The following is a 24,257-nucleotide window of genomic DNA, read 5'->3' as shown; positions in this document are numbered from 1 at the left end:
TGCAGGGTCAGGGATTGAAGAGCTGAAAACAAGATCAGCGAAGCAACTCTTTCTACAAAAGCCTCATTGCCGCAGCTAAAATAATACCTGGCAACCGTGACTTCGTTTGTCATCCCACCTTTTCTCCATCACCCACCAACATGGAGGTTAAACTGCACCTGCTGACACACGAGCCATCAGGCCTTCCTCTTCTTAAGAGACTACATTTGATTCAAAAAGGTAGGCGTGGATTACTCTGAACTGACACTGAGGATGATACACAGGACCTACGCTCGTCCTTGAGTCTGCAGCAGAACCTCTTTCACGGTGACCAAGCCTTTTTATGCCTCTACCCATTACACAGTCCTGTACTTTTAATCATCCCAATTGAGCGACACCTTTTAGCAGTAAATTGTATCTTTATGATGCTCTAACTGCCCATTTTCTCTTCGGCTGTGTGACAGGTGATGGTCTCTCTGTCCATTTCTGAGGTGCCTTTGATGAAGGGAACCTTTTAAGATTCTTCGTTGGAGTTGGTTTTTCTTACGGGGAGCGAAAGGCAAGGGGTGACTGGAATATCCCAATTGTGGGTGTTTTGCGGAAACTCGGCAACAGCAGCGACGGTCACGAATGTTGAAACGCAATGGTTAGCGGAGTCGAATCGTAGCAGAAGTGTTTCGCTTTCCTCTGCCATGTCCTGGATCAGGAGCAGGTTTGGTCCAGATGGTTCCTGTCAGGATACAGACACGCGCTGGGTGATCGTCGCAGAACAACGCTCCCCATCCTCCTCTCTCTGATGTTTACCTTTCTGTTAGTTAAAAGCCAATTTAACTCAATTATCCACTTCAATAGAGTACAATAGAGCAGGTATTCAAACCAAAACATGCATATGCAACAGTGACCCTTTTCTTTATTTTCCAGAATGTGCTTGAATAGCAACAGAAAGTGTACTTGACAGGATCCTCTTTGTCTCCAGATTAGCCATCATGTTTCATTATGCTGTCAAATCTCCCCTAGCCGACAATCAGTTGCCATTGTGCTTCTGCCCCATTGTCAGAGCCGACGAGCGATTAAACGAGCCGGTCCCGATGACCAGAGCGCCCAGTAATGAGGCATAATCGACGGCCTGTCTCATTCAGCCTGTTGTTCAAGGTTGACTAACAGTCATTGGGGCCAAAGGGCAAAATACAAAAACAAAAACACATTTTTCACACTTTAACGCTGAAGAGCAAATGAGCAGGTTGGGCTCAACAGAGAGCAGGCCAAGACGCTTCTACGGTGCAGGTTGGAAAACAGGCCGACGTCTTTGATCCAAGTGGGCGGATTTGGTGCTAAATCAAAGATAAAGATTTTGGAGGGGAATTAAAGGGGGTCAAACTGAGAATCTTTAATGGATCACCTTCATGCCTGAATCAGCGGCTGACCATCATCAACATCGACCTTTTTACCTTCCGTCCAATAAGATTCACGAAACTGCAAACTTGTGTAAAGAAGTGGGTTCTGTTTGTAGCGTTTCCAGGATAGTCGCAGAATTATAAGAGCTTTAACGGGTTATTTTGGCTTCTATTTCTTTTAAATCTCTCGACAGCACGAATGGAGAGAAAGAATGTTGAATAAACCTGACAGCAGGTAAGCTCCAGCTGCAAATGTGTGGCAATGGGGAAAAGCATCTATTTATAATCCATATAAGTTGAACTTCTTATGGGATTCTTCATTGACAAAGCTCATTAAGAACCCCAGTTTAAGCATTAGGTGTTTCCTTTTTTCGTGTTCTCTCAGAATTACAACCAAATCCAAAGGTTTGTCTAGTGCATTTCAGATTAAAGTGGAAGTTGGAATAAAGTGTCCTTAGAAGATATTGTTGTGCCTTTGAAATATAGATTACATCAGCAGAAACTGATAACTTTGAAAATAACAGAATAAGAATGTGTTTGGGTAAATAGACTCCCTCTCAACACTTTTGCTCAGTTGTACTTTATTTTTGAACCACCTCCATCTTTGGGCCTCCTCTCAGCACCAGACGTGATGAGTCGGCCGCGGACGGCTGTTTGCTCAGTCTGAACAGAAGGAAACGTCTCTGAGGCAAAATTAAATAAAACCTCAGCAGAAATGGAAAAGACTGCAGAGCTTCCTGCAGGGAAAAAACATTCATTTCAGAAATATGGCGAGTTGAAATTGTGCTGAATGTGGTTAATCGGTTTGCCCACACGTTCTTTAAAAAAAAAATGGAAATGATTAAAAAGCTATTAATGATTTTGACTGACTAGAACAGGGTTCAGAATTCAGCTCAAGGCTCCCCCACGTGTCCTCATAACCCGGGTTAAACAGCAGTTGCTTCTTCGGGTCCCAATCAGATCCACATCCATCACTTCCTGCTGCTCTCACTCATTACACCTGCAGATTGAAGCTATTAAACTTCTGGGGAAGGTTTTTATGAATCCTACCATTTGAAAAAAAAACATTCTTTTTGTGTTTCATACACTAAACTTTTTAATTTCTGAATATCTCCTTTTAATTAATACAAACGTGTCCTACTAGTAATAATATTGGTGAATGTCATGGTCATGTGTGTATTTTTGTAATTACAGTGATTGTTCTTGTATATCTATCTATCTTTTATGAATATTAAGCTTGTGGGTGATCTATAAATGATATTTGTTGAGTTGAGTTGAGTTGAGTTGATATCTTATAAAAACAACCCCTTCAAGATATTATATTGTAAGAATACCTTTTAAAAAAACAAACTCTTCCTGTTAATTGCTGTGCGTGTTATGCTCTAATGATTAATGTATGACTTTTCCGTCCACTTTCTCTCTTCTCAGCAGGGTGTTTACATGTTTACAGACTCGCTGTGATGTTTGCAGGATGGAATTAAATTAATAATACATTTCCTATGCAGTTATTACAGCTGGAAAACAGCCTTTTTGATTTTGCTGGTCCAAATGCCATCATGCTGACTCGACAGCTCGCTGTTCGAATGCATAAAAAGCCATAGAAAAATACATTAGACTACGAGTGATCTCTCCTGAGATAAGAAGAGTATTCTTTTGGTGTAATATGAGGCTGGTGCACGCTGCAGAGTTAACGGACCAGGAGACGCAGATCATCGTTTAGAACCATCAGATTGTAAGCAGCTCGTGTGGATGATGGTAACAGGAAGGATTCTGAGGAGTTCAGTGGTTTGATTATTGCTTTTTGGTCGGATGACAGTTGTGTTCTTCTTGCTTCAGCTGCTTTGTGGCATCTGACTAAATACTTCCTTTAGAATTCCCGAGTCAAGCAAGGCTTCTATCGACGCGCAATAAACTCAATTCCACATCTTGTTAGCCAGCCCAGTAGATTACCAGACTGTGAACACGCTGCCGGGTGAAAACCTCAGAGAGAACCTGCAAAAAAAAAAAAAAAATTGCCAAGTTGGCTGCAAAGCTAGAATGAGAATGAGAATGAGAATGCATTTTAACTCAGGTGAGAAGGCATTAAAGCGGCCAGTTCAAGGCCCGTCACGTTCTATGTTGCTGGTCAGCTGAGGGATTCTTCTGATTGGCTCTTCTTCAAACGAAGCAGTTCAAGACTCACATTTAAGTTTGGTTTTCCTGGTAAATGATAGATGGATGAAGGAGCCACCAGGCTGCACCTCAGTTAAGGTAAAGAGACATTTATAGTTTTCTCTTTTACAGGACTCCAGTTTGAGAGAAGAGAAGAGCTAACCTTTAGAAAACCAAACCAAAAAAGCAGCAATCCTGTTTACGGCTGCAGTCGTGATGAATACAGACCAGTTGAGGGACGGCTTCTTTTAAAGGCGCTATTACAGTTTTTACAACTGGTTTTGGCATGTAAAGGTCGACATTATCTGTACTCCAGCACTCTGCTGATGTCTAGCTTCACTGGCTAAAAGTGGATTCTGTCCTCCCAGTTTGGGAAAACTGATCAGAAATCTACTCGCAGGACATCCTCACGTGTGTAACAGCGTGCTCAGCCCCTCCATCATTCCGAGGGCGTCCCGACTCCACACAGAGAGGCTTCAACGCCGCACGCGTTTTCATTTTTACGGCTGACCCAGGATGACCTATCTCTCTCCTTTTCTTCCTCTTCATCACTTTTCTTTGGGACCTACGGCGTCAGGATGGTTGATGCTGATCAGCGAACATTTTCTCATATACCCAATTGTATCTCACCCTTCTGAACTGAGCTACAGCGTCTCATACGAATGCAGCATGACGTGGTGCTCTATGCACGTGTCCGTTCTGCTGTGGGCGTTGCAGGTTCCAGTAGTATGTCAACATATGCATCCCTTGGGTGGGAGCCTTTGTGTGTAACATGAATGCAATTCCAGGCTAAAAGAAAACACTGGACTTTAAGACACTTTTAAAGCACAGCGGAGAATCGTTCTCCCTCTGGCTCAGATGACATTGAATCTGCATGTTCAGTTTTTTGCCAAACGAGTCTCTGTGTGTCCGTTGTGTGAAAGCAACATGAGCAACTGTGCACTGCCCCAACACACAGACAACACTCTTTCACTGTCAGCGGGTATTATAGTCGTGTCCAGTCAATACAAAGGACGGCTATGATGATGAATGCTGTTGTCATTTCTCTACAGCGCTGCAGTTCTGGGGGGGAGATCAATGTAAACCCCCAGAGAGCCATCGTGTCACAACACACACACCAACACACAGGAGAGAAGAGAATCCCAATGACACCTCGTTCATCATCGCTCTTTGTGTGCAAAGATTGTGGAAAAAGTGTGTTTTTTAAAGCAGTGATTTACAGGACAAGTATTCAGATGTGTGAACATTCAGTTTCCAGGTTGTATTTCATCCCTGCATCCCGTGCAGGCTCGTATATTTCGGTTGCAGGTACACACACCTCCAGCATCTGCACACCCGATAAGGCAGGTGTTTATGCAGCCACGGTGAAAACCTGCTCCCTGTGATGCTCTTACATGGCGAATGACTGAGTCCTGTTGCTCTGTTTGTGTTCACCAAACTTCAAGATGGAGGAAGCTTCCTCTCCACTGTCACTTGCTGTGAATCCTCCAATAAAGGAACAAAAATACTGACGGTACAGACCGCTGAGCCTTTTGTGACAAACCTCTGTGATTTCAGGGAAAACAACAGGCGCTCGCTTTCATCTGTACAGTCGTGTTCTGCAGTATCTGGGACCTGCAGCTCGGCTCCCTGCAGTAGCATCTTAATGGCCCTCATGTGGTGGTGCAATTTTGTAAAAATCTCTGCACTTTGCAAATGATCTGGAACGTGCTGGCATCTGACTGCGTTTTCTGTTTGTTCTGCGCTGACTGTGTGTTGAGTATTCCCTGATTAAAGCTTTTAATAATCTTCAGAAGTCAGAGGGGTCACAGACAAAGAAGCTGGACAAAAGGGTGACAGACCCACTCCCTGAAGCTGCTCCCAATGTTGGCAGCCCTCAAAGGAGAATTGTAATAGAATCAAATGTTGCATCAAATTTAAAATTTAATGCAGCACCTCATTGGTAAGCTGCGCACGGCACACATGTTTACTCCCTTGCTGCTTCATCGAAGAGAGGGAGAACATCTGACGCTGTTTGGTGCAGCTTTTTCTTAGCGGGGGGTGAAACCGCCGCTGCTTCTCAGACGGTTCGCATTTTACCATGAACAGCTTTTGCTCCGTCTCTCACAAGTTTGGCCACAGTCTCTCAAAGTTCAACCGACGTTCAAACCTGACAAACAGAACTGGTTTTACTGGCTGGATAAAATTTTGCTGCATTTTAGAATCTGAAATATCTCATCATGGATTCTCTTCTGGGTCACGCATCCTGAAAACTGAGCAGCAATGGGCAGCGTGTGTGTCCACCCTGCTCTTATATGCAGATCCAGATCTTGAGTCAACCCCTTGGTCAAGTCATAATGAGTGTTTTTCGTAGAGGTGTTTCGGCACTGAGGAAGATCTGTGTGCAATGAGGAAATCTGGGACAGCCATGTTCGGAGATTTTTTATTCATTAGGCGAAACCTTGTCTGGGAACCTTTCATAATTCAACATCCTTCCATTGCATAAGGAAAGAAAGCTGGGTGAGTAGACGGGTTCGAACACGCCAGCAAACTTGAAATTCTCATTCTGGGAACCAATCTGGGTTTTAATGATGAGTCTTCGTTCTGCAGATGGAGAACTGCAGTTCGAGTCCAATGGGTTCAAAATAACACTCAAAGCAACCATCTTTGGCACCTCTCGTTTAATTTTAAAAAGAACTTCAATTTCATATCTTTTTCACTAACTTTTGGGCTGACAGGAATATAGTTGAGCTATAGAGTCAGGATCTGTTGTGACCTTCACCTTGAAAGCACATTCCTACCCACAGCACAAAAGTTAGAAGACTGTAAAGTTTTTGTCTGTATTTCACTTGCAAATGAGATCAGAGAACAAGAGATAAATGAGTCATGGTTTTCCTGCAGTATAGCCTGAAAAGGGAGAAAGAAGAGATAAAAACAGAACCCCTTTAACATTTTAGAATCCTGGAGGCAACTAGTGTAACCTCCAAAATGATACTAGATATATTGCAGCGATTATTATCCCGTGGTGCCTCTCAGAGGCAGTGTGACAAGCTCAGCATCGTATGACATCGCATGAGACTCAGATAAATGGACCACACTGCAAAAGCAATATCACTCCAGCTACGAACACATCACCGATAGATGCAGACTATCAGCGTACGTACAGTAGGAAGCCAAGAGAAATGATTAGGGAATTAAGAGCTACTGGAGAGAAACACCACCTTAACAACAGCAGACAGGAAGTTGATTAAAGCAGCATAAAATCTGCAACAAGAAGCAGCAACAGAAGATTGGAAAACTGTGGGCAGTGATGTGACCATGATGGACGCCAACTGTGAACGGGAAAAGAATGACCACAGAGGCAGCAAATTAAAACACGGGAGCTTACATGTCTCAGCGTGGCCGCTGACATTTCTCTGGCAACGTTGCCATTGAGCGCCCATTTCCTCGCATCTCCACCGCGCTGTTGCATAACTTTGCATCGTAATGTGCTGCTTTCCTGGGAAATGCCACAAAGGCAAAGGTTGCTTTGATCATTGTCTTTATTTAAAATGAAATCCACGTCTTAGACATTTCACCGCTTTAATGAGTTTAGAGCTTCTGGATAAAGAAGCTGAACCCGGGCTGATTTTTAGGGTGTCACACATAAGTTTAACCTTAACTGGAGGTTTGATGGCCTAACATGAATAAAATGGTCTCCACTTAATGCCATGACAGCTTCAGGAAGCTTCCGAGGCACTTAAGTGGCAAAGCAAGAGTTTTCCTGTAACAACTAGTCTTTTTCTGTTGTATTTTAAGAGAACTTGCTCTTGCTCCTCTATATTTGCTGGCAGTGTTGGTCTAAATTATAAACCTCAGTATATAGTGACAATCTTTTCCGGTACATTACTGAAGTGGGGGTGAAGAGACAAGTTGGTGCATCATCACTCCAACACTTTATTCATACAGCAGCTGTGCAAATGTATTGTCTCTCTTTTGTTCTTTCACGTTTTGTACATCGGCAGCATTTTTGCCGTGTGTTTTCATTTGCATGAGGATAACGAGGCGCAGCGCTGCGAGGTGTTCTTGCCCCAACTTTTAGTCAAGTTAAATTGGCTTCCCTTGTTCTTTCTTCTCATTTAAAACTCTCCTAATCAACACATTAGAACACATGTGAGTAAATGAAACATTGAAATGATGTTGCTAATTAATTACCGTTAGCAGCATAACTTTAATATAGCGTGATTGCAAATGGAATTGCAACAAAACTTATAAGTATATGTCGTTAACCTAAAAAAGTTTCTAATATCTGCAATTGAATTCGCAACATGTATTAAAATGGCAATAAACCAAAAATCCCAATAAGCCAAGCACGTTTTTGACTTGAGCCAGCAACAAGCAGTTGTTATTATGCGTTGTTCACCAGTAATAGAGACTTTTGTATCACCATTTTACATTAATTTTATTAAGGAACAAGAACGCTGAAGGTTAGCCCCCTCCGTCCAATATCCAGGCAACCGGTGCATTAACTGGATCACTGGTCGTGCGGTATTAATAAAAGACAAAAATAAATAATAATAAACATGTGCAGATGGCACTTCGCTTGATTTGATCGTTCATTATTTCAGGTTTTGGGATTCAAATGTATTTTCATGTGAGCATTTTTTTGCGAAAGAATTTTATTTGATGAAGATTGTGTGAATCAAGACACAGTAAATCGGTTGTAATCTAAATACAATAATGGCGGGTTTTAATGTTTTGCCTGTGAACAATAAGTCAAGGAGTTCAGTTACAGGTGTCCAGCAGCCAGGAGTCAACCCTCATCCTCATTGTCATCATTGTCATCATCCTCGTCATCATCATCATCATCATCATCATCAGTCCCAGCATCAGTCCCATTGATGCTATCAAGGCCATAAAGTGCCAAACAGCCCTTGTGGAGCAGATGCGACTCTTTATTCAGACACATTTTGTCCTCTCAATATGAGGCAGATTAGATGGGCTTCATGGACAGGTGGCCACATGGAAGAGCCTGAGGGAGCTTTAAAATGGCCGACTGGTCACATGTTATACCGGCAGTCGTAAAGGACAAAGTGAATTAGAGGATTCCTTGTTGTAATTTTCGCCACCGGTGACCTTCTATTTCTGTTTCTTTGCCTTTCACTGACATTGTTTCTGATCTGTTTAGCTTTTTTTTTATTAATTATTATAGTAAAAAGGTCACAGTGCGGAGACAGCAGACCCTTGACATGTTCCGTCACTAACACACATTATTAGGTTTTACAACAGCGTATCTGTCAATCATTGAGTTATCATCGATCAGGTTCCCAGGAGACAGTTCTTTCTCCTGACGGTGGCCCAGTTGGGTCAGTCATGGAGCAGAACCTCCATTAGTGTGATTGACATTTCAACTACATCAATTTTTATAGGGTTATCTGGCTTTAATGGGCATTAAAACATACACACACACACACACACATATATAATGTTCAATTTAGTAAGTGGTTATTTATGGCTAACGTGTACCGTTACTATAGTTACATATGATTAATGAGATATTTTATGTTTTTCAAAGATTTTATATAACTAACTGTATCAAAAACCAAAATACTAAAATGCTGTATTTTATTTAAGTTTTTAGTCACAGAGTATTTCAGACACACAGACTGTTTTATTGCGGGCTACTTTGATATGCTTCACATTAAATATTAATACTTTATATTCTCCTATATTTAAGAAAACCACATAGCCAGTAATATCCTCATAAATCGAAAAAATCTCCTTGCATATATATGAAAGCATAATGTTTTTCCTTGTTAATTCAGAGATTTTCTCAAAGAGATGCAGGATGGGGGAGAAGATGTAGAATATCTGAGGAAGAGAGGAAGGAAGCTTGTGATCATTGACCCCCCTGAGAGCTGCAGACTGACAGATGTAAAGGAATATTTATCATGTGGTTAGTCTGAACAAATAGATATGTGAAATAGCTTTACATTTACTGATGCTTCAAAGCCCCGGTGAGCCTAGAAGATGACCTTTAATCAGACTCCTGAGATGTAGATGTGGTGTTATAAGAATGTGCAGTGATCCTACAGAAAGAAGGAAACACAGGAAAAATGATCCTCCAGTGGGATTCCTTTGAGATTCCGTTGCTGATGAGACGTTTGAGTTCTTGCTTCCCATTAATGGGTATTTTCCTGGGGGGGATGTTTATTGCAAAAGGAACAAATTTCTGATAATAATACTTCCGGAAATGAAAAGAAAAAACACATAATTGTGGACGAGAATGTGTTAGCTCCACACAGCCGCTCTGTCACGTCACCAGAGGGAGAGACAAGTACAAATCGTCTCACCTTCAAGCAGGTCCCCTGCAGTAATGGAGATGCAAATCCCTGCCACACTCCTGGACAAATGGGATCTGGATCTCACTGCACACAGGTTGCCTCCAACATGCGTCACTAATGGAGGCGCTCAGAGGATCCAGATACTGCAGGGGAGTTGTGGAGGTCATGCAAACTTCTAAAAGAATCACATCTGTCCCCACGAAGTGCATCGTTGTCAACACATCTGAGCTTTGGTGATACGCTGTGTGAAGCGTATTGATGCTTCTAAACTAGCTCCTCCCACAGTAACATACCCTGCTTTGTCTCACCTTGGCAGCCTCTCTTGGGGTCCCACTCATACCTTTGGAAATATACCATGGAAATATCTGCTACTACTTACAAACGTCCCACCCACCCAACGTCATTCAACCTTGGCGTTCTCCAAGGCTCTGTATTTGGACCTCTCCTCTTCCACCTACACGGGCTCTCTGCTGATCGAATCATCTGTACACACGGCCTAATTTCTATGCTGATGGTACCCAGATGTCTTGGTCAATTGTCTGGACGACACAAAAAAAAAAAACCTGAATGTCAACACGCATCCTTATAACCTGGTGCCTGGACTACCGCAGCAGAATCTTGCCTGAGGCTTTGGGGTTTCCAAACATTCGGAGACGAAGCTCTCAGTGTCCCAGACCCAAGCCTCTGGAGAGCTCTACCTGCAGACATCTGCACGTCCTCCACCTCAGACACATTTAAGAGATATTTCAAGCACCAGCTCTTCACACTGGCAGACACATGAGGCCTGAAGCTCCCCACAAACATGAGAGCTTCAGTAGTGTTACGTGTGGACTGTTCAATAGAAATAAGAGCCTTTCCCGGCACATCGGTATATAAGGGCGAAATGAACGGGCATCAGAATTACTGCTGAGCCAACATCTTTACACTTTTGGAAGAGAGAATCTGCAGAAAAGTGTGAATTGAATCTGTTAATATGCAAGTATTTAAGTCATTATAAACTTACCTGGGTGTAATTATCTTGTTCTTAGCCAGTGTTGACATAAAGTCAGAATTTGTGGCTGTTGCTTTAGCTATGATGACTTTTATGCACTCATTCATCTGCTTTTCTCACTGAGAGCAGCAGCCTGAATTGTGACAATTCAATCTGTTCAGCATCTTTAGCCATGAATTATGGATGAACCCTGCAACCTCTAAATTATGGTGATTGAGCAGCCCTGGGCTTTATAAGAGCTCCTGCTGCTGTTGTAGGCTCTGCGTGAATTTACAGGAAACCAGGAGAAGAAAAATCAAGCTAGTTTTCAAAGAAACACGACCTGTTAGCAGGTCTTTATTCCTCCGGTGACAGACAACAGTTTGACTGCTGTGTCCTCAAAGCTATTAGCTGTGTTCATTCTGGCACTGAGTCATTTATGATAACAATTATGAAGCGACCGTCCCTTTCTGCAGGGCATGTTCCAACGTTGCTGCTCCTGTCACGTAAATAGCTACCATCGATTTGAGCAAATGCTTTTATGTCTGGCTCAACAAGACTTTTCAAGTGCTGAGAATCGGAAAATAGTGCCTCTAGATTTTATAGAAAACAAATATTTACCTGTGTTATTATCCAGAAGATGTTTTCAGAATCCACAACTGTCTTCAGTGAAACGCGCATTCTAAAAATTCTCTTTGCAAACCCAAGCAACTTTCAGACGCTAATCCGTTAACTCAACCAGAACAGTGGCAGCTAAATAAATCAGCAAGCGCGCTGCTCACAATAATAACCTGACTCGGTTTCGGAACACTCGGTCCTTTCAGAAGGAGCAGAATCCAGAATAAAGTGTTACCGGCAGCGCCGCGGAGACGGATTGAAAATAACTCACCTGTGATGGATCCATACCCACACTGGAATCATTCCAGTGAACCAATGATTCAAGCAAAGAGTGTGTCATCACAAGTGATCTGACAGCTGGTTCTTTCCCATTAGACCCTGTACACGACGCATTTCACTGCGCGTCACCCTCAGCGCTGTATTTGATGGAAACCGCACCAGGAAGATGACAGGTGTTTTAAAAATATAGGCCTGCATCTTAAAATATAACTCACCTGCTCTCGTGCACATGGTGTTCCGCATTACACGTCTTAAACTGGGGAATAAAGAGCAGAACAGCGGTAGACACCAGCGTGATTTCCTAACTTTATGTGAGCAAAATAAAACATCAATTAAAATGAGGTTAGGAAAACAATCTCCAGAATTCTTCAAGCACCTGAGCTCTGACACAAACAGATACAGCTAAGCCTGGAAAAAGATTGGGGGAAGAAATCTAATCTCGCAACACGGCAGAGCCACAGGAGCACCAGATAGATGGAGTAGATAAATTGTCACACTGTCGAGAACAGCATGAAGTGAGGAGGCAGCTGCATCAGGCATCAGCCAATTTTCCTCAGCCAAAAAACTTCATATCAAGATTTCAGATTAGCTCAACCAGAACGGAGCCTCGCTGGACTGGCTTCAGAAGATGACCGGCCAGATCTGACTGTGTTTTTGGCAGTTTTCGGTGGATTTCATTTTGTGTGCTCACCTCGGAAATACAAGAAGCAAATGAGTGGCTGAACTAAAACATCCATTCAATCACTAAAAAATGGCAACAATGCATTCTTAAATAAAACCAGGCAGATTCCACTGCAAAAATAACCAAACTTCCCCATTTTATGACTGTTTCCTCTCAATTTGTACTGGTTAAATATTAACCCGCTCTTAAACATCACATTTTACAATTTTTGTAGAATAAAATATGTGGCCTCCTGTATGAAACCTTATCTGTCTGTCCCAAAATATGACCTTTGAGACCGGTCTGACTGATGAGCAGAACATTTTGAAGACCTGTTCCGACAGCATAATGAAAAATGACATTTGTTTCCATTTCCATGTTTAACTGAAAAGTTAATGTGCAAACAATAAATAAATAAAACACCTCATCTGTCGTTGGGGCATCATTATCTCAACAGTACATCACCATCTTTTGTTGACTGTGTGCATGGACCGTGAGCCTAATAAGGACAAGTGTGAGCTGAACAGACCTCTTCTGTGTTCTTATTCTCTCTGCTGTTCTATTTTTAATTTGCTGGGCTCTGTTTCTGGTTTGTAACCTCCATTTCTTTGACCTTTCTTTTCTGGCAGCCATCTTCTGGCAGAATTTGTGTACTTGCATTTCCATTTTTATCAATAGTCAAAACATTCACTTCTTCACTTTGATGCAAAATACTATAGTTACTTTATGCAGGACGCACCACAGCTCAACAACCCAATGGCTGAGTTTAAGACTGTGTTGTACAACAGTATGGAGTGTTTCCACATGATATCACTAAATGCAGAAGTCATCCTGGTAAATCCCCACTGAGTGGCATACGCAGTTGTCAGCATCTGCCTTTGTGCATTAACAAACAGGAAACAGGCGAGCAATGCGCTGACACGTATAAAGAATTTATGAAGCAGATTTTAAATATATCTGTACACAAAGAGAGGGGAAGCAAGGTGACACACCCTTTATTTATGATGTGTTCGTAATCATCCAAGAAAGCTGATCCAGAGAGTTTTAGAAGCCAAGTTGAAGAGATTTTGGTCAAGATGAGAAATCCTAAATTGACACAGGCTTCTGCAGAGTTGTGCTTCTAATTCTGGGGTTGTAAAATGAAACAACATTAAGCTTAAACGACTTTACGCTTCAGGAAATAGGTTTCAGTGTAAAAAGACAAAGTTTAGATATAAAATGTGGAGTTGTTTTGGCCATCCATCCATCCATCCATCCATCCATCCATCCATCTATCCATCCATCCATCCATCCATCCAACCATCCATCCATCCATCCATCCATCCATCCATCCATCTATCCTCCCTCCCTCCCTCCCTCCATCCATCATCCATCCATCCATCATCCAACATCCATTCATCCATCCATCAATCCATCCATCCTCCCTCCCTCCATCCATCCATCATCCATCCATCCATCCATCCATCCATCCATCCATCATCCAACATCCATCCATCCATCCATCCAACCATCCATCCATCCATCATCCATCCATCCATCCTCCCTCCCTCCCTCCATCATCCATCCATCCATCATCCATCCATCCATTCATCCATCCATCCATCCATCATCCATCCATCCATCCTCCCTCCCTCCCTCCCTCCATCATCCATCCATCCATCATCCAACATCCATTCATCCATCCATCTATCCATCCATCCATCCTCCATCTATCCATCATCCATCCATCCATCCTGGAATATAAATAGGAAATACTTATTTCCTTGGGAACAAATAATGTGTGGCAACATCAATAACAACTTTAGTTCACCTGAGGGAAAAAGGAAAAACAACTTTTTGTGTTCATTCATTGAAAGGCAGATTTCTGTGGTGCAATTTAATGCAAAAACACACTTACGGAACAGTGTGGATACATGTGGATATTTAGACTACTTGTTGAGTTTTGTTATAGCTATGGCTGTTAGAGAAACTCGGTCAATAAAACTTCCAGTTCATTTCAAACTTCTCTTGGTTGAACCCCCACTTACGCCTCCTCCACCATCTCCTCTTCCTCCTCCTCTTCCTCCAATACCTCCTCCGTGGCCGGAACAGGGATGCGCCCTCTAGCGGCAGCTGCTGTGGCCGCAGCGCAGCGTCACAGCGCCGGCGTCTGTCCCCCGGTCAGAGTGAAAGTTCTCTCCGCTTCTGAAAGCGGGGGGGTTCGGGACTTGCCACTTTTCAACTGCCGCTGCTCCACACGCCTTGTTCTGTAGCCATGAGGCGGAAACAGAAGAGGCTGCTGCAGTTCGTCGGGCTGGCCATAGTAGCTCTTCTTTTCCTCCCCAATGTCGGGCTGTGGTCTTTGTATCGGGACCGAGTGTTCGACAACTCGCCCGACACACTGGACGGTCCGGGCGGCATTCCGCTAGTTCAGGTAAGGATTCGGGTCAGTTCGGCGGAGCTGCGAGTTGTTTTCTCTGTTGCTACAGTAGCCGAAGCGTCAAGGAATGTGAGTTTTAAACGCCGCCGCAGCAGCGGCACAAACGGCCTGGAACGCTGCGGGTTCGTCAGCGTTTACATTCTCACGCTGTGCCCGTGCGTGATTTACAAAATGGACCCCTCGCCAGCCTTGGCTGGGCGTTCTGGGCTCATGTCTCATTCGGTGGGATAACCGCACAGCCACGTAGCTGAGCTGAGCAACGCGGCGAAGTTGCAGCGACGCGGCCGGTTGCACTTCGGACTCCAGGAAGTTGCCAGTTAAAGAGAAACGCGAGCGGTGGTTCCGCGAGCGGTGGTGCCGCGAGCGTCAGCGCGCCGCTGAAGGCGCAACAGTTCCGCTCGTCAACGTGATGGGGGGGCGACGAAATCACGGCGGGGTTGGTCGCTGCCCCCCTCCCAACATGTCAGGGCTGTGGTGGCTGACGTGCACACGCACCAGCTAATGGGCAGCGCTGCTTATGTTGACCTACCAACAGTTACAAAACGCCAACCTGCCGCAAATCTATGACACAACACGTCATATCTGGATTGATATGAGAGATGTTGCAGCATCCTTCAAAACACAGCGGAGCAGATCTTCCTCTCATTCTCTGTGTTGGTAAACATTCAGATTAATTAAAGATGCCTAAATAAATTTTAAAAAAAGGATGATTGAAAGTGGGGAATGTCGGAGACAGTTATTTTTACTGTCCATCCACCTTTTCCCCTCCTTGGATTTTGGAGATGTTGACAAATCCCCACCAAGAATGTCAGTCTGCGTTTTTATCAGTGGCTGCAGTTAATTTGCTGACGGTATTGTGAGGATGATAAAACTGTCTTGTTCTGTGTGGATCCTCTCCAAGGATTACTTTTCTTTGCCCAAGTTCGGATTTGCTGTCACAACCGGCATTATGAATGGGATTAAAGGTTATCTGCAGGGCCTGGAAAAGCTCGTTGCATATTAGGTGCCCGTGTGATAACGGCTGTCGAACCTCCGGAAAGGCGGGATAAGGAAAACATAGGCTGGTTGGTATAAATGTCGGCTCGATCCAGCAGTGGGAGGAGGGTGTTTTTAAAGGGAGGGGATCTACCGAAAACCATTGATTCTAATTCCTTTTTGGGCGTAACCCGCAGTTTAATCCAGTCAGACAGGCGTGTCTGGGAAGAGCAGAAGGATGAAGCAAAGGCAGGTTTTCATGATTAGGCCCTGATCTTGTGTTGAAATCCATCAACGTATATTATACTGTAAAGCACATTTCAAAATGACCCGAGCAGCACACACGTGTCTCTCGAGGCCTCGACCCGCTGAAACCACCCTATGTGGAATATTTCGGCGGCCTGTCGTGACGGTGACAGGCTGGTGATTTGCACTTTTACCGCGGCTTAATAAGGATGCCTGTTGAACCAGTGGGCGCAGCTTCCCCCTGCTTTTGCTCCAGCGGCTCAGGTTAAGTGGAGGTTAGACAAGATGAGAGCGGGGAGCAGAATTCAAATCGGGCCGCTGCGTCTGAGCTGTAGCCGAAGGAAACGCGCCGCAACCCCACCCCCACAGGGTTCAGACAGGGAGACATGACCGTTCACCGTCACCACGAAGGAACGTACCATCGCGTTCTCATCCTTCCGACAACTGTTGCTATCTGAAGAATCAGAAGGAACCGATGCAGTGGTGCGCAAGTGCAGCGGTGGGCTTCAGGTTCCTGCCCGCCAGCGTGCTGGTCGTAATTAAAATAACCTTCCTCCGGCTGCTGTCCGGGACCACTCTTGTGCTGGGGTGGACAGGTTAGAGTGGGCTAGATTCACCTCACATTTGCCCTTGTAAGACCAGACAGCTTTAAGGTGCTTCCTCAGAGGCTGAAGGTTGATGTTATGCTAATAATGAGGTGCTACTTTATTTCCTGTGGGTCTGGACTATGGACTCCACTTATTGACTGAGTGTAACTGTATCAAAGCAGCGATGGCGCCTGTAATTCAGTGTCCAATTGAAACTTTGTTGAACATCTGGTGATATGGAGTCCAACAGGTGATTGTCAATGGTTCATGTTCGCTGATCAAATCTAGCAGGCGTAATAGTCATCATGGTCTACCTTTACTGTTTTAAATATATACAAACTGGCTGTGACTCTACAGGCTGCTGATGACACGTATTCACTTCCTCATTTAATAAACTAGCGAACCGTGTGCTAGCTGAATGTTTGTCCTCATTTAGTCATTTGGATCAACGTGCAAATTTGCTTTACTGTCCCCGTAGAGGCTAAAATATCCCCCTGAAAAAAGAAAAGCTGGCAAAAATTTGCGCCTCCGTCTCAGCGAAATAAGCATCATACAGGCGTTTACACGCTGGAGGCCACTTTTATGAGCCACGCACTCTGGGCTGGATTACTGGCTCATTTATCACCACAGGACCTTGTGTTCAGCCGCAGCACAGGCCCAGACACACACACACACACACCCACACATACATAGACGCACATACTTTCTGGACTGTTCTTAAACCAGCAGAAGGTCACCCAGAAACAGTCCTTTTAATGAGTGGGGGGGTCAGAGTAAACATGGACATCTACTGAAGGTCTCGGGTCAAGGACTAATCCCAGCTGGGAGAAAAGAGTTTATGCCTGAGAAACCAAAGCACGTCATAGAAATGATCACTCCCGCCTTCCTGAATAAATACCCCAGCAGTGACTTTGAATTCCAGGCCGTTTGTCACAATGTAAATCAGTTCTCTTTGACCCTTTTCTGCCTTCTCGTCTCCCAGAGGGCTGGAAGCCCCTGGAAGTGTGACATCTGCCCTTTGGTGCGGAGAGCAAACAAACCTTCAACCTTTCGGTGTCGACTGAAAACATTTACTGTGATATTCTGTGTTCAGGCAGCTCTCGTGTTTCTGAGACGTTCGCTGGTAAAATCATCCAATCGGCTGCTTCTGTGCAGCTGCCTGGAATTCCAGGTCCCAGTTTTTCCAGTTTGACCCGCAGCTCTATGTCTGTGTCCCGTTCTGCTGTTCTGACAGACATTAAAGTTGAATAAGAGTTCAGCCCGTGGTTGTGTGAAAAAATCTCCTGCTCTGTTAACATTTTTGTGTGTGTGTGTGTGTGTGTGTGTGTGGGGGGGGGGGTGGATCTCTCACGGCAGTCGCAGGCGTGATTTCAGAGCGTCTGGGATCCTGGAGGCGCCACCTGCGGAGAAAATCGAGAATCCAAAGTGCACAGAAACCAAAGTTAAATTGAATGGAGGGCAGCATGTGTGCTATTCTGAAGAGAAGTCTCCTCAAGGCGCATTTTCTGGGGAGTAATTTCAGAGAGCATCAAATTTCCTGCGAACAAGCGTGGGAAATGGGAGCTCTTTACAATTAAGGAAATCACATCAACTCTGAGTCCTGTGTGGTTAAGAGCAATTAGGTGGGGTGTGAGCGGGATTACGACAATTTAACGGGCTTTTTGATTTTCCTTGTTCATTGGTTGACGATGACGCACACATTTCGAGGCAGGAGTCCTCTTGAATATGTAAGGGACATTTTGGTGCTACTGGGGGACTTTATTGAAATCTGCAAATGATTTAATTATAGGCCAAGCTTCAAGTTTGTTTTCACGTGCATGTAGGGAGAGGTTCCACGTGCGTGCTCAACTTGCTGAGCAAAAAGCAGTTTTGTGTTCAGTGAGGCGACTGAAGGAGATCCTTCATCGACTGGGATGAAACATCTAGCAGGCCAATTGTGTCACCTTCTCCAAGAAGAGATGTTAGCATCGTTAGCTGGAGGCTAGCTCTGCGGCCAGTCTGAGATATGAGATTTTGCCTCTTTGTTAAGCCTCTTAAAATGAGGACGACTGAGGGATGAAAGTCGTTCACTGCAGATTTAGTCGGTGCACTTTATCATATTGAGCTAGGAGATGGGTCAGGGTGGGGGGTAGGGAGCCAGAGCCGCTAAAGGAAGTGTTTGTTCACAGGCTAACTCTGTTGGAGAGCGTTTCCTCCCCAGGTTCCTCACACAAGGCAGACGTTGACTCTCTGCAGCGCCGGCTGAGCCCGTGCGGGAGCTGCTCTGTATGCCTGTCAGGGTTCTCTTGCCCCAGATCGGCACAAGGAGCCAAATGAGAGACAGGTGCAGCAGACAGCCTGTGGATAGGGAGCAAAGAGTCAGGCTTTTAATTACAGCCACGTGGGTTATGCAGCAATTTTTCCCCTTTCAGATGATTAAGCTGCTCCCTAGATGCCAATTTAAGATCAGGGTTGAGTTTCACTCTGCTCAGCCACACAGAAACCAAGATGTGCTAATTTATTTATCATTCTTGAAAGCATTAACCTGAACAGTTCATTTTATAAATCCACGCTCACAGACACAAGATTATTCATTTAAACCCCTGTTCACATGTCTTTTAAATCCAAAAGCATGAACAGAAGCATGATGAGGTCCTATTGAAAATGCACCAAGATGGCATTACAAGACTTAAATTTAGCCTTTTAGTTCAGCCCAGGAATGGCCTTAATTCAGCCCTGGAGAAGAACACGATCAACTTGAAAGAGCTTGATTGACGGAACCTGAGGATGAGGATGAAGCTGAGATGAATCTACTGCCGCTCCACTGTTGTTATGACGCCTTGATACCACCTTGATGAATACCTGAAAGTTGTGGAATTACTGCTGCCGCTGATGAGGCATCATTAACTGTCATCGAGACCCTCGGAGCCCAACCGGCTCAAGAATAAACAGCCTCGACGCCATTTAACGGACGGGGGGTTTATGGCTGAAGGAGATAAAAGAATGACACAAAGTAGAATCTAGAAGTCTGAAGCATCGTATGTAAATGTTGCTGAATGAATTTACACTGAACAGAGATAAAATGCTGCTTAGCAACAGGTGGACAATAGTGAGGCTGTGATTAACATTCACAACTGTGGACGTTCACTCAAAAGGAGCTCTACTCCAATCTAAAGAAAGTAGACAAAATTGGATTTTTTTTAATGAAAATCCTTTGATTTGTCTGTTTTGCTCCATCAGAAAGCAAGAAGGGCCTTTATGAAGCACCGTTGTGCCACTTCCTCCTGTCTGTTGTTGCTCTTTTCCTGGTGAAACATTCCTCCTCCAGCTCTAAGCCCCAGAGCTCAGTGTGCAGCTCCCTCTCTTGTGGTACTGATGCCATTCAAAGGCTATCTGTTCCTGGCTTCATTCATGGGAGATAAAAGCTGCACGCATGTGAGCGGGATCTTGTCTTTGCCCGCCCGGCTGCAGTAAAGGTCGGATGATATGCAGGGCGGCAGTCGGGGTGGTTTAATCAGCCAACCATCACGCGGTGGAAGGATCAGTGTCCACAGCAGATGATGGGCTGTCCGGAGGCTCTTCCTGCTGCTGCTGCTGCATCTATGACCAATCTCTTCCTGTTCTCTTCACTAATGTGCTTACTGTCATCTTTGGCCAGTAACCTATCTGTGATATATCATTTCCCTACCCTTGACAAACCAACATCTTTTTTTTTTAGTTTGTTAAACAGTAAAATCCTAAGAACTTAGTCATTTTAGTTTTCCTATCATTGCTGCTGATTTTATAAAACAAACATTCAGATCTTGTAGATCATTGAAAACCTCACTTCAAGCTAAAATATGCATGTAAACAGCAACACATTATTGTCCTGCGGGACTAAATTTGGTTTTAATTCCTGTGTTTTGCCTTCGTAGTTTTGACTGAAGCTAAACGAGATGTTTTCCCTCATTCCAGCACTCGGAAGCTTTCTTCTCTCACCATTAGGCTGGTGCATGTCTGTCTCCTCTGTGAAGTGATGGCTTCCTTTCATATGGACAGCTCATGGTGCAATAGATGTTTCCTGTAGTTCAGAGAGCTTCAGAGGAATGTTTTGAACCGAGGCAGTCTGCCTCATCTTCTAGCCTTAAAGCATTTTTGAGCAATCAGACTGAGGCCACGGCAGCCTTTTTGAGCAGCTGTTTGAAGACTGACGTTCCATCATCGGAAGAAATTGCAGCATTTTTTGCTTCGTTAGAGCGTGGCCTTTCCTACTAGGATACAAGCAGGAACAGCAGGTGATGTCGCTGTTAGCATTTATGAGGTTTTGATGGCTCCTGACAGACACTATCACCCACCTGTCTTCATCGCCACTTATAATCAGGAGAAATTTCCTTTTCACGTTGCTCATCTTGCGGAATATTTTGATTGGCGCCGGTTACGTAGTAAAGCCAAGCATGGAAACACCAGCTGTGTGGGGTAGGACAAGGTGAATGCTGGGAATTTTTCTAAACTTTGGGTAATTGGCTGAGACAGCAGCTAATGGAATCTGCCATTTAATAGATATTTTATTCATGCTGTTGTCACTTGACTGCTGCCCTAGCAAACACATTTGACTACTTTAGCCAAAATATACTTTTAAGGAATTGTTATGTGCTAAATGTCAGTTTTTGCATCCATCGAGAAGAACCAAGTTCAACGGCTGAAAGAATAGATCAAAGCAGGAATCAAAGTAATAGTTAGATGCTTAATTTTCTCAGCAGGCTTAGACATCTTGGATGTCCCGAACACTAAGAACTAAACTGCATCAGTTCTGGTCCTGACATTTATTCCTCACGTTCCTCTCATGTGGTCTGTTGTCAAGATCCCCATGGGGATTGTTGATGGCCATCCTCCAACAGAGCCGTAAAATGATTCTCGGTGGGAATGAACAAACCTGCTGGAGCTCCTCGGCTCACTATAGTCCAGCACAGCAGGAAGAGCGAACGTATGGAGGGATGTGACCAGGATAAGGCTCACCGGGACCACCACTTTGCCGATCATCATGGAAGCAGATGTATCTGTCAGAACACGGCAGCAACATAGACAGATCAAAGGATGGGGAAATATGTTCCTGGCTGTTGGTGGAAGAAAACTGGAAAGATGCTGTAATGATGGAATTTTGGTTTGGATAATTTGGGATGTAATGAAACCATTTTGGAAGATGGATATATATATATATATATATATATATATATATATTTTATTAAAAAAAACATTCCTTGAAGCTTGATGACACCTTGATTTTTTTTATTCTTCCCTTCTATTATTCTCTTTTTCAATTGTGCCTCTCAGGGATTTTTTAGTGGCATACATTTCATCTCATGACGGCTCGGATTAGATGGCCATCAGTGATATTTCATCTTGATTATTTCAAACAGAACGTATCAACTTTTGTCGGGTTGTCTCTGTGTTGGCTCTTGCAACAGCCTTTGGAATGTTTTTGGAATAGTCAACTGTTAATTAGCCATTTTGTTGCAGGCTGCTTGGTTCCCCGTGCATTGCGCAACGTGTCTGGAATAATTAGTGGTCGGGTTGACTGATGTGACAGCCGGGTCTTTTCCTTCACTAAGCCTTGACCTACAGAGTCCTGAAGGACACTCTCCTGATCTCTATCGGGTCCAAGGACCCTGCAAAGTGAAGGGAGGTTTGGTGGCCTAGAGGATGCTCTTTGAGCTGGCAGCGCCACAACTCAGCAATTTAATGGCCACTGTATGGTGCTTACTTGCGTCCTCTCCGTCAGACATGATAATAAAGAGCTTATTTGAACAGCACTCTGCTCAGATGGGCTTGGACAGGAGCCAGCAGAAGCTGTGATCATGGTGCCGGTAACAGAGCTGTAAATTACAACACAGGCCCCCTTACAAATCCATCACAATATGTCAAAATCCAGAATCCAGTCAGGATTCAGTCCTCCCGAAGGCTCTTAGTCTCCCTATAATAGCAGGTGAAACACTTGCTCTGTCATGAACATCTCAACCGTGTTTGCGGGTTTGTGTAGAGTGCAGCTATGCAACCTTCTGTCGTGGCTTTGGTCCAGCTTCTGCTTCTGCAGGAGAAAGCTGCAAAGCCTTACTCCAAAGACTGGACAGCAGTTTAGATCGGTGCTGTAATCAAGTCCCTTTAAATATTTCCAGCTCGCTATTTCATTAATCCCCAGAAAAAAATATTTAGTCGAGGAAAAAAATGACCACACTGAAGAGCAGAATTGGGATCAAAAATTTAAAAAAAAATAGTATATGAATATATCCTGGTAGTCTGTTTTGTGACGCTACAGATGGAACCGGTTCTTATCGTAAATAGGACACAACTGGAGGGCAGATTTCTATTTGACGCAGGCGTCCAGTTTCTGCCTCAGGGCTCTATTCAAACTCAAATTTTGACATAGTGGGACAGGCCATGAAATCAGTTTGTAAGAGAAGAAGAGTTTGTCTGTGTTCCTCTGCAGAACTCCTCTTCTTTCACCAGCACTCCTAAAGCGATCTCTCATGGTTTTGTGCTAGTGATCTCGTGTACTGTCAGTGTGATTGCATCTGTCCTGAGGACAACGTAAAGTCTTTTTTAATTAGTGTGATTGCATGAACAGAGTCAATATAAGAGCAGGAACAGATTATTAAGAGACGATAAACAGCCAAATCAAATCATGCCAGCGGAAGAAATCGACTTGTTCTGCGTCTCGCTGGCATGTTATATTAGCGTGCAGCGTCCAGCGACAGCTGCTGAGAGCCTGAACCCACAGCAGCAGCACCGATCCAGCGCTCTCTGTCCGCACGGCAGACATAATCTGCTGTCGGGCAGATTAACAGAAGACCACAGCAGCATGGAAATGAGGTTAGGCAGCCAGCATTTCCAAGGCTGCTCATAATCTGCAAATCCCTCCATCGAGGTCACCGGGGGGAAATGAAGGACCGATGGCCGCCCCGCGTCCGCAGACGCTGCGTTTCCAACGTCCTCGTTCAGGTGGCACACGTTAGGGGACACGATTATCCCAAAGGTCAAGTGATCCGATGACACGTAAATGAACTTAACATCGTGCTGGAAAGTGCGTCCTGCGGTCGCGTCCAGCTGCTGGACACGTGCGCAAATGCACGTCGGGTTTGCTTTTAGGGGGAATAAGGAAGACGGAGAGAGTGCTATGAATTCCAGGTCTTCCATCACAGATCAGGGCTCCGTTTGTCAGCCCACTCTGACTGCACAAATGCGATCGCCATCTGTTCGCCAAGATTACTCTGTCATCTTCTCTTACTGTCTCTCTCCATTTTCTTTTTAATGCACTTACTTTCCACTTCCGACTTTTAAATATGTATGACAAATAATCCTCAGCTCTCCATGGAAATGAAGAGAACAGACCTTGAAGATACGCTGTCCTCGTGTTGATTGTCTGTCAAACACGGGTGACATCAGCAGATGCTGCTATAGTCAGGCATTTGTGCCCATGTCAATCTTGTAAATACTTAATATACGTCAAATATATATAGAAGAGAAAATTGGATTGATTGTTCAGGTTTTGCAGTGGATCCTGTTAAAAATACCAGTTAAAGTAGATATAATGTCAACTCTGTGTCTGTAGCGTGGTCTGAGGTAAATCACAGCACCAGCTGGACCGTTCTTGATGTGAAACATCCGTTAGGTGTTGCGGTCTCCAGCTAGGAGATGTTCAGGAGATGTTTCTGTCGCCCACC

The 24,257-nt window shown here is 44.2% G+C and overlaps 1 protein-coding gene across 1 annotated transcript in view; it reads left to right on the top strand.

The window, feature by feature from the left end:
• Positions 1-14,457: 14,457 nt before the first annotated feature.
• Positions 14,458-24,257, top strand: part of LOC101068080 (polypeptide N-acetylgalactosaminyltransferase 10) — a 36,309-nt gene continuing 26,509 nt past the window's right edge. Inside the window, exon 1 of the mRNA XM_003970821.3 lies at positions 14,458-14,767. Coding sequence (XP_003970870.3) covers positions 14,609-14,767 — 159 coding nt within the window. The 5' untranslated portion in view covers positions 14,458-14,608. The remainder of the gene's footprint in view (positions 14,768-24,257) is intronic.

This window comes from Takifugu rubripes, chromosome 15 (assembly GCF_901000725.2).
Source record: "Takifugu rubripes chromosome 15, fTakRub1.2, whole genome shotgun sequence".
NCBI lineage: Eukaryota > Metazoa > Chordata > Actinopteri > Tetraodontiformes > Tetraodontidae > Takifugu > Takifugu rubripes.
This window is presented reverse-complemented; position numbering and strand designations above follow the sequence as displayed.